The 11,338-nt window shown below is 38.6% G+C and overlaps 1 protein-coding gene across 2 annotated transcripts; it reads right to left on the bottom strand.

Annotated features, from left to right (window-relative positions):
• Positions 1–15: 15 nt before the first annotated feature.
• On the bottom strand, positions 16–5,330 carry lpar2a (lysophosphatidic acid receptor 2a). Of its 2 annotated transcripts, XM_005745343.2 has the most exons (5): positions 5,165–5,330; positions 3,545–3,819; positions 2,583–3,329; positions 1,733–1,995; positions 16–225 (listed from the first exon to the last, which is right to left on the bottom strand). In XM_005745343.2, exons 3-5 carry the CDS (start codon positions 3,325–3,327, stop codon positions 178–180), a joined length of 1,056 nt encoding a protein of 351 aa, XP_005745400.1. In that variant the 5' UTR covers positions 3,328–3,329; positions 3,545–3,819; positions 5,165–5,330; the 3' UTR covers positions 16–177. The 2 variants fall into 2 exon arrangements, with proteins under 2 accessions (XP_005745400.1, XP_005745399.1); XM_005745342.2 differs by lacking the exon at positions 3,545–3,819 and having other exon boundaries at positions 5,165–5,275.
• Positions 5,331–11,338: the final 6,008 nt, after the last annotated feature.

Genomic DNA, 11,338 nt, shown 5'->3' with positions numbered 1-11,338 from the left:
AAAAAGTCTTGTTCAGCCTTTAATTCAGTATCAAAAAGCAAACATGGAAAAGTGAGCTTTGCAGAATTTGGCTGATATCTAGAAGAATTAACTGATCTATACATCTTACTTATATTATTTTTGATCTGCCGTTTATAACCTAGTCACTGACCAGGCGTTGTCTTTCTTGATGTCGTCCTAACACAAGGCCTCGGCTTCTGACTTCAGGCCAGAGCCAAGTGTTTCCTGTAGGAAAGAAAATAATTTGAAGGTAACATGACACAGAAGAAATATCTTATGAATTTCAAGGTAGAGGTATAATATTTTATAGTGAAAATGGACTCAATTTACATTTAGCAGTTTAATTCAGTCTTTCCTTTAACCACTTTTACCCAGTGGTGTTTAAAGATTCAAAACAATTCTGTATCTAATCGGGGCCTTTTCCAGGAAGCAGGTTTAGTGAAAACTCTTGTTTGTTAATACTTGGATGAGACAAACACTTGGTCTTCTGTTTCGGGAAGAGTACCAGTTTTGAGTAAATGACTGAAATTAACCTGCTCACTGGCAGGCTCTCTCTGAATCCCATCCCCAATCTGCATGAAGCTTTTGAGGCAAAATACTGTTCAGTGAAGACTCGTATGTTGTGTTGGTGATGATGTGTGAACTAAAGACAGTCTTGTACTTTAGTTTTTTAAAATCCAGGTTACAGAAAGGAAATAGTATCTTTGTAGATTTAAATACAGTTAAATTCACAGAAATGTAAACGTCATCAACATTTACACAAAGGAAACCTAAAATTAAAAAAACCTAAAGGAAATAAGAAATCAATGAAAAAAAAAAAAATCTTATTGGGTCTGTCCTATATCATTAAACTGCATCTTATGTGTTTGAGCCACATCTTTATCTCAAGTTTCTACAGGTTACAGCTAAATAATTAGATTTCAAAATAAAATGTAAATCTTATGTAAATGAGGACTGAGCAGATGACTCTTGATCACTTTTTTGTTTTTCGGCAATGTCACACAGAGAGTTGGTGGCCTGATCCCCGACTCCTCCAGTCTATATATCCTTGGGTAAGATACTGAACCTCAAGCCGTCCCTGATATTGAAATAAAAATGGAGGCTCATCTTCTACCCATTCCCATGGTGAATCTTGGCATCAGAAAGTGGTTGTCATATGAACATACAATGAATTGAACCAACTATGATCAAACCTCTTAGCTCAATGTTACACTCTGATTTTGCTGAACCTGCTTTGTGGAACAAGGCCCAGGACAGGAAACACAATACTTTTATGCATCATATTGTTCACTTACATATAGAGCAGATATGGAAAGTGAAAGCTCTCATGACTCATTGTGAAGAAATGTGAGAGACACAAATGAAACCTGAAGCAATGAAGAATAATCTCAAGTTTGAAAAAGATGCCCCAAAGACTATTTTGGGGTACCTTTTTTAAAGTGCTTTGAAGGTCTAAGGCAGGCAACTCCAGGCCTCGAGAGCCAGTGTCCTGCAGGTTTTAGATGTCACCCTGGGTCAAAACACCTAAATCATTACCAGGCCTCTGGAGAACGTCAAGACATGTTGAGGAGGTAATTTAGCCATTATATCAGCTGTGATGGATATAGGACACATCTAAAACCTGCAGGACACCGGCTCTCAAGGCCTGGAGTTGGCCACCCCTGGTCTAAGGTTTACATTTCACAGGTTGTATTCTGCACCACCGGGTCAACACCCTAATAAGTGAGGGTACCTCTCGCAGAGATGTGCCCCTCTTGACAAGTGAAAGTTGCCTCTGCTGATGAACACCTCTCCGACACAGAGAGCACAGGATCCACTTGAACGTCGTCCGCATCTCGTCGTCCCGTAGGGAATAGATGATAGGATTGACCAGAGAGTTGCACTCAGCTATGAACAAACAGTATTTCTCATAGCGGTTGGCATGACTCTCTTTACCCAACAGTCCATCCAGTAAGAGAGTCACGAGGCCAGGCGTCCAGCAAATTACAAAGGCACCTGCAGAGATGCAAACTGTTGATAAGAACTGGAAGTAAACTTTATTTAAAGATGGGACGTAATGACACAGCAGAGTCTCTTGGGTCATACTGGTAGCTTGCTTGCTTAATTTCAAGGCTAGTTTCCAGAGAGAACACATTTATGCTCAGGAGATGAGTCACCTAAAGAAAAAGTTGTATTATGACGATAAATCCATGTCAGTTTTACTCGGAAATCCTAACAATCTATCAGCTTAAAAGATCAGCAGTAATCGGGTATGATCTGACAAACAAGAGCTGCAAAACTGGTTGATAAATGACTGGGTGTACACACGCCAAGCATTATAACTAAGATCAGTGAGATAAAGCACATCAACAATAGTCAGCTTTACTACAGAAAACAATACTGAAAGTTCATATGAAGTGAAATTCAATAAAAGTCACTACGCTTTCCTGCAAAAATCTGAAAATAATGCCGCCAACGACTATCAGTATGTTAAAGTTTTGTACCATGTACGTTAGTAATTTAAGAGTGCTAAAATTTTCAAGCTTATTAGAAATGAAACTATTCTAACTTCCCCTTTGACCGAAAAGTAAACAGCTCCTCACCCAGGACCATGGATATCGTCTTCATCAGGTTGACAACAGTCTGCTGTCGGATCTCTGTGACTTGTTGAGACGTGTTCTTACTTTGGTTCTTCACGTAGATAAAGATTCGAGTATACACGGCCACCATAACGAAGAACGTGAGCAGGTTGAGGACTGCCCAGAAGATAAGGAAGCGGCGGCTGTAGAGCGGCGCAAGGGTGGAGCAGTCCTTAAGATCACACTCACAGTTCCAAAATGTCGGCACCAGGCCCATGATGATACCTGTGGCCCAGATGCATACTATCAGCAGCACCACACGCCGCTTTGGCATAGTGCTGTGAAGCTGCATGGTGATGATGGTCTGGTGTCGCTCCACAGCGACAGCAAGGAGGTTGGCCACAGAGGCTGTCAAGCTGATGTCAATCAAAGCGCCGCGGATATACCACTGCTCCTTGGTAAGTGTTCTAGTCCACGGGCCTGTGTGCAACATCAGGTTGGTATAAGCAATACCTGCAAACAGGTCTGCTGCAGCCATGTTCCCCAGGAGATAGTAGATAGGAAAGTGAAAGCGGCGGTTCATAAAAATGGCTATCATCACCAGCAAGTTGGCCAGGAGTACAATAACACATACTGTCAAGCCCAGTCCAATGACAACATAGTCCCGTGTATTCCATTCTGTACTGATCGTCTTATTCACCACTTTGTAGAAGAAGGTGACATTCTCGTTGTAGTAACAGGTATTCTCCACAATGCTCTCTGTGGCCATATCTGCAGACACAAAGTACATGTTCAAGATGTTAACCTGCTGTCTACAAGAAGTGAGTCAACAAGGAAATTTTTCAGTCTTGAGCCACATCCCATTTGCTTATATTTTGCTTGGAAAGTGTGCAAACATGCATAAAAATTTCGTATATGAAAAAAAAAAAAAAAACAGAGTTTAAGCAATTCTAACAAGCTTTGAAGTCAACGTTTGGAATGAAAACCTTTGTTCTTCAGCACAGCTGGAACGCTCTTAGGCAGGCTCTCAAGTACACTTCAGGAATACTTCTCCAAGCTGCTTGAAGGACAGAGCTCTTCTTTGGATGTTGGTTGCCTTTTGTTCCGTGCTCTGTCTAGATGATCCCACACTGTTTCAATAATGTTTGAGGTCCAGGCTCTGGGGAGGCCAATCCATGTCTGCTAGTGTTCCAATGGGGAGCTTTTTCCTATCCAAATATGCTTTTACTGCATTGCCACTGTTTTTTGGATTGCTGCAACGCTGAAAAAATGGAGACATCACTTTCCAGAGTATTCCACGGTGGATCAAAATCTGACTGTACTGTCTGTGTTCATAATTACATCAATTTTGACAAGCTCCCCAGCACCACAGACTAAAATGCAGAAAGGAAATGGCTTTAGAATTTTAGAAAGTGCTGAAGACACCCACTGTTGTACTTCTGTCTTGACCTCATGTGTACACGCTGACAAGGATTTAAACCAAAAAATGCAAAATTTGGATTCATCACTTCATAAGGCCTGTTGCCACTGATTTTCGGTTTAGTTCTTGTGTAATTTGGCAGACCTCATCCTGCTCTCCCCGTTTCCACCGAAAGCATTTCTGATGAGACTTTAGTGAACAGTTGATGGATCAACTGAAACACCAGCGGCCCTCCTGTGTCAGGTCTTTCCCATTTCTTAAGGACATTACTTTCAGATACTGTTCATTTTATGTTTCGTTTTGACCCCTTCTTTTTTGGTCCTACACTTATCTAGTTTCCTCATTTTTTGAGGGACACACGGAAGAATCACCTTATTGGTGTAAGAATATACTACTTTTCTGCCTGTCTAATTCTGTTGTCATCGACTAAAGAAACGAGAACAAATTATGCGTTTTCACCACAGGCTGTTAATAACAAATGGCTACAGATCAAACTTAGAATTTGCTCAATTTTGCTATTTTTTGCTGTTGACTCAACACTGGTTCATCTCACAAGTTGGAGACCTTTTTATGCTTGAATAATTCATGTTAAGTGACTTCTGAGGTAAAGACATTCTTCTACAAAGACTGAACTGAAAGTGATTCTTTGCACCCATATCACTTGTTGTAAAAACACCTGACACGATTGTACAAATAATTCCCGTATCTGAGTCATGGTACACCCAGCAGTGACTTTAGACTCAAGTGTTAAAATATGGACGTCTCTGCATTGATTTAGGGCTGGATTGGATTGTTAATTGGCCTCGTCCAAGTGCAATGATCCAAAACAACATTAATAGTAAAACGTATTACAAAAGCAGTAAGACCGTGCGTACGTGCGGCTTTAGAAATCTGAAGAAAGAAAATGCGCAAGAAATTCTGGTTTTGTGAGCACACGCAAGGCTTTCGTTGTGAATTTAGAGTTTCAGGTGTGCGCCTAGAGTCTAAAACAGTGCTCTTTCTGAGACCGCTGGGGTTAAAGGAGATAAAAGTCGGAAAGTAAGACATTTCCGTTAATACAGCCTGTTCAGACCTGAAGTGAAGTGACCTATGTGTCACTAATACCCGCTCGTGCAACTTAATCTCATGTAGACTTTTAACATGTAAAATATATAATAATTGTAGTAAATTACGACATAAACCCTACCGTCCGTCTTAGCGTGTCCTCCATCAAGACAGGTCCGACATGAAACAGGGGGTGTTGGGTGCCATTTGAAAGGAAAACAGAAGACCCTCTGGTTATTCTCACTGTTAAGTGTTCAGGCGACCGCACGTTTTCAAGCCGACGCCTTTTTGAATGAGGATCAGCTGGACCTGACAGACAGGTATCGGTGCTGCCTCCACGTACAGCTTGAAAAATCAGACAACAGAAACTCTGTTTAAGGCTAAACATGAACTAAATTTGAAATAGCTTTGGGACCTGCTGGAGGAGTTTTATCAGTGAGGAATACAAAAGAAAATGCACCTCGAATTAGAAACAGTGATGCAGAAGAAACACACGCAGAACCCCCCCTCATCTTTCTGAGTTCAAATTCTTAATTTGTACTGACTATAGAAAGACATTTACACTGAGGGAAAAATCACTATAGTGATAACAACAGAATTTTAATAACGTGGACTAAATTACCAGAGTACTGCACATTTGTTGAGAGTATTTGTATTTAATGGTTATTTAATTTTTGCAGTATTAGAACAGTGTGAATGTTGAATCGCGAAGGTTTACTGCCCTCCAGTGGCCGCGGTCACGCATTGCAGTCGGAGTGATTTTTCCTGTACTCCACACAATGTTGCTCCAGGTCAAGAAATGAAAGTGACTCATCACTGTTGTAAATTCTAATAGCTTTGGGACTTAAAATCATTAGGAAGAAAAAAAAGGGTGTGGAACAGTGTGTCTCTGTTTTTTATCTCTCGTTTTTAACAGTGTGCAACTCTTGTCTCAGATGTGGATTTTTGTATGTGTGTGTGTTTTTGTTCTCTTGTGTGTTTTCAGATGTGTGTGAGGTTTTTTTTTTGTTATAAAAAAAAATTTTTTTTTTTTTAGGCCCGTTTTGTTTTTTTTTAAAAATGTTTATAAATAGTCTTTTTATTGTTTAAATCTAACCATGTTACATATACAGACTGATGATACTGAAAATAACACCAGCAAATCAACGATGCTGCTCTTTAAATCACCAAAACCAGATTTCTGACAGCATTTCTCTCCCACGACCTAATGTTTTCACCAAGTTGCAAAAAAGTATGACATTTCTGATACAGCCATAAACACACACTGCCCTAAAAATACAAAATTCTCGGTCACATTGAGTTATAGCTTTTGATCACACCAATGATACTATGTGGAGAGAGATGCAACTAAATATCAAGGCATGTATACACCTTTGAGCACCCTGAAACTCTGTGGAAGGTTAATCTTTAGATGCATGAATGGCTGGACCCTGCACGTTTCCATCACTGGGTCAAAAATGTCTAGAATCAGTGTGTTTTTGTTTTCATTTGGTGTCATTTTTGGTTAAGAAGAATCATTTGTATTATATGTTGGTCTACACAAGAATCAATCATTGTTTTAATTTTGTATTTTTCACTATTTTTACATTTTTAAAACATTTTGTAAATTGGGACAAAAAGAGACAAACCAACAGCATCCACTTTGTGTGTGTGTGTGTCACTGTCCATACAGTTTCTCTCTCTTTTCACTTGTGAGACACTGTCTGTTTCTGACTGTAATTACTTCACACAGGTACATGGCATTTGGTTAGTCCTGTCTGCTTTTTTCCTGTGGCTGAGTTGTGGCTTTTGTCACCCCACAACTTACCATTTCGCTGATCAGGGTTTGCAGTTGGGTGCAACCTTACAGTCGACTTCTCATGTTTGGTGTGACAAGCTCTTTTGAGAGCGCAGTGAGGAAGACCTATCTTGCATTGGTGATACCATTCTTGAATTCAGGGTGCTGACCCATGAAAAAGGTGTAAGCATTCAGGCTGGTGATGTCCAGTTGTACCACAGCACCATGGGCAGCCTCTATTGTGACATTTGCAAGTGTAGATGCCAACATATTTGGTCTATGGGGTCTACACCTCCTTTGGCCTTGTTGTAGAATGTGATCAGTTCTGTTTATTTCTTTCTGGTATTTTTATCCACCATTGATATTAATCATCACAACAACCTTTCCTTTCTTTCTGATATAGCTGACCACAGTAAGGCGGACACTGAAGCCAAACTCTGTGCTGTAAACCTCCCTGAACCTGGAAGCCTGGCAAAATGGCATGATATCAAAAACATGTTTTTTGAGGAATAGCTGGAACATGAAGTGATAGAAAGTTTTCATTAAGAAAACAGCCTGACTGGTTGATTTTATGCATCTTATGCACCTTATGCACATCAGAGTTAAGAGAGCATCTCACATAGCAGAAAACAGATGATCAGGAGGAGGAAAATGCAATGCTGTGGAAGACTAAGCATGAAATGTATCAACAGCAGATTAGACGAGGTGGTTGACATAAAGAGGGGGTATAGCAATGCCGACAGGACCCAGGTTGCAAGCCGTGCAAACCCTATGGAACATAATTGAAGCAGGTTGATAATACCACCGGTTGGACTTCAATCAGCTGCTGCAAGGCACAGTGGTCTCTTTTCTATTGACTACAAGAAAAGGGCAGTTGCAATACATGTGATAATCCCAATACCAAGAGCTGAACGAACAGCTGAAAGAAATGTGGAAAGCGACGTCCAAGTCAGATCCTGTGATAAATCCCGAGATCTGTATAGATGAGTGTAGTAAGATACTCTTGATCTTTAATAAATACACAGTAAATTTCCTGTTCTAGTCGTGTAGAGTAATATTAATAAGTAAGTAAAGCTATTTATTAAATGAATGATACACCAGTAATAAATACATGCTATCTCACTTAATATCTGAAACAGCAAACACGGTGGTAGAAGTTTATTTCTGTTATTGACAGAGGTGATCAAATAGCATTACTTAATATTTGGTCCCTCTTGCGGTCATTTGTGGAGCTACACTACATTAAAAAAGCATACTGTGGCGTATTTCGTTCATTAACCTCTGAAGACTGTAACGTGACTATAATTATTTTAATTTTCTATCTTTATACTTTTAAGTATTGTAATAAAAGGATAATAATAACAGTAAACCAATGTGTTGTGTGAGGTGAGTTTTTCAGTCGCAAGTAGAGCTCTGTATTGCTTGATTTGGATGGGAAAATGGCAGCTCTGCTACAGTAAACTGGTCAACTGTTACTAATTCATGTAATAATCGCACTGACAATTTAAAGCACAGAGATGTATAGACTGAAACGAAGGGTAATATTTACTTAATTTTAAATGTACTACTTTATTTTGAAATTAATTAGCGGAAGTGATGGCACGTTTCCTTTTTATAATGTGACCGCAAGAGGAGAGTTTTCACTTAGCCCAAACTGGAAATCACTGATGATCATGTTATACAGAAGTGTGACACTATTTTTGATTGATTTAGAAGTAACAAATATAACTTGATAAATAACAGTTAAATTGATACAACTAATAATTAGCCAAGTTTTTTTTTTACTTTTTTTTACTTACTTTACGTTTTTACTGTTATTTTTTTAAACACGTCAGTTTGTTTGCTACAGTTATTTTGAAATTACAGGAAATATACGTTTTAAATTGTTATTTGCGGCAACTTGACGCTTATAAGTGCAGTAGTTCCGCATTTTGACCGCAAGAGGGCAGTAAACGTTCACTTTAGTAAAGGACTATTTATTAACCCAAAGAAAAACAAACTGTTATTAGCTTCGCGTGTGAGCAACGTCCATTAATGTAGCTGGATATATCTTCGGGAATCTGTGTTTTAAATTAATATTGTATAATAACTAATAAAGTCACGGGGTCACAATCTTGTGCACTTCTATTGTAGTGCCTGTCCAAAGCATGCATAAATGAGAGGGCTAAAAGAGAATGCCCAAAGGTACTCAGCAATATAAATAAATATAACCTGATAAGTTAAAAATCATATTTAATTTAGGCGCTTTCATATGAGTATGCTTAATACTTTTTCATTAAATTAGGTTCAGAAATGTTAGTCCCTTATAAGTTTGTATTGACGGCGAAAAGACGTGTTGAAATGTAGTTCCTGCCTTTGACCGCCAGAGGGCAGTGAACTTTATTATTATTATTATTATTATTATTATTATAGATATTGACCTTTCCTATCTTGACTAATCTAAAAGCAGTTATAACGGCGCATGTGGGCCAAGCCCGCAGTTAATTATTTGTAATGCCCCTCTAGTAAACATCTGACGTGACCTTATTAACTTCAGTCTTTATTAACAATTCTTATACACGTATTCAATCTGACTTGTTACACAATGCGCTCGCTCTAAATTTTCCAATGTGACCACCAGAGGGCGTTTGGCATTGTGCCCAGTTTGATGTCAAGTCAGACATAATACAATAACATCACTTCCGACAAGTACCTTCAAAATAAGACATCCTAAATTTCTATATTTTCCTACTTGACAACATTAATAAACAGCTTGAAATAATACATTATCAGTCTGAAGAATGTATTATTACAGCAAGAACCGTAAGAAAACCGCTTAGCCAATGTTTTCTGACTGATTAGCTGTGCCCCATGTACAAAGTGCTAATCTTGACTTTGATACGTGCTTTCTGCAGGTATGTTACAAAAGCTGTCTCTTTGACTTTTGACTTTTTGTTCATACCTGTGAAGTATGATGCAGAACTCAATATAAAAATGCAATTTTTTAAATTTACAGGAGATTGCATTATTTTTTAAACTGGGGCTTTCTTGAGACTAAATAAGCAGAGCCCCGTGCTGATTTAGTCTGTGTTTAGGGAAAATTAAAGCAACACATTTGTCATTCTTCATAGTAATCCCAACTATCTGCTCCCAGTTGAGACTGTGCTGCACACAAGCTCCATTAGATTTCAAACAGAAAGAGACTGGAAAGGGAAAATCTTTGTTTATTTTTTTATTTTCTATAAAAAAAAAAAAATTTAAAAAAAAGAGAGAGATGAGTTTATTTAATGATCATAACAGACTTAATCAGAGACCTCGATAGACCACTCACATACGATAATCGAGGAAAATGTCTGAACAAAACCCCCAAAACAGAACAAATGTAACACAAAATAAGATACCTGAATAAAGCAAACTCTGGGCTGAGCTGCAGGTCAGCACATTCTCTGTAAAACTCATGGCACGTTATGTCCAACAGTTATTATGACAAGGGAAAAAAAGGCTAAAAAGGAATGACATTTTGTTTTTTACCCTTTCAAAACCAATCTAATAATAAAATTATATAGTTATATATTGTGGACTTCATAGAAATTAAAAGATGTGACTCAAGCACAGAAACGAGTTCTCCTGAAGTACTCACCCATCTTTTTATTCTCCTCATTAACAGACTGCTTATCTACATCGGGAAACAGACCTCCCGCACCACACACTGAGAAAAGAATGAAAACACACACACACACACTCATACAGCCATCCAAATTTACAATCACACTCACAGACCAGACTCAAACGCTAGTGTGGTGACATTGAAACAGATCTATCTAAAATGTGCTGATTGAACAAACTGAGAAAGTAGTTGTCAGGTGTGTACACTCATAGAAGTCCAGCTAAAACTAACTTTAAAACCCGAATATTGGTAACGGGTAAAGTATAAAACGCTGTCTTTTCCTTTTTTATTACTTTTTTCTTTTTTCCCTTTCTTTCTTTTTTTCTTGTTGTGTGTTTTTTGTTTTGTTTGTTTTTTATACACAAACTCCTTCAAAAAAATCTCCCACCCCACTTAAATATTACACCGCCCACTGCTGACTCGCCCCTTTCTAAACCCGGTCAAAGTGTAATATAAGCCAACGAGAACTGCAATACAATACAGGCACTGGAGAAAAAACACCATAAGAGACAAGTAGAGAGGACGAGATGTGTTCGGATTTCAGTCAATCCCCGCTCAAACAAATGTCTCCATGAACATAATTAGAAGAGTCACATCCACAATTTTATCAAACAAGAACAAAGATAGAAATCAAAACTGTTTTTTCAGCATTTTCCGTTTCTTGTTTCTTTTTAGTTTATACCGTCGACACTGTGCCCTCGGTGAACTAGAAGACGATTCGATGTGAAAAATCTAACAGGGAGCTCTCTCCAGTCTACTACTTTACTAACCTGATTGAAGTAACAGCTACAGAAAGATGTTTGTCTAATTCCCCTGATAGTCCCAGCTTCATCAGAGGGAACAAAAGGGGGCTTGACTGACCCAGTAGTTACTGTTGTGAACCGGCCACTCAG

The sequence above is a fragment of the Pundamilia nyererei genome, unplaced genomic scaffold, assembly GCF_000239375.1.
Source record: "Pundamilia nyererei isolate P.nyererei 1_Seehausen unplaced genomic scaffold, PunNye1.0 scaffold00158, whole genome shotgun sequence".
NCBI lineage: Eukaryota > Metazoa > Chordata > Actinopteri > Cichliformes > Cichlidae > Pundamilia > Pundamilia nyererei.
Note: the sequence above shows the minus strand (reverse complement) of the source record. Positions and strands in the feature narration are given on the sequence as shown.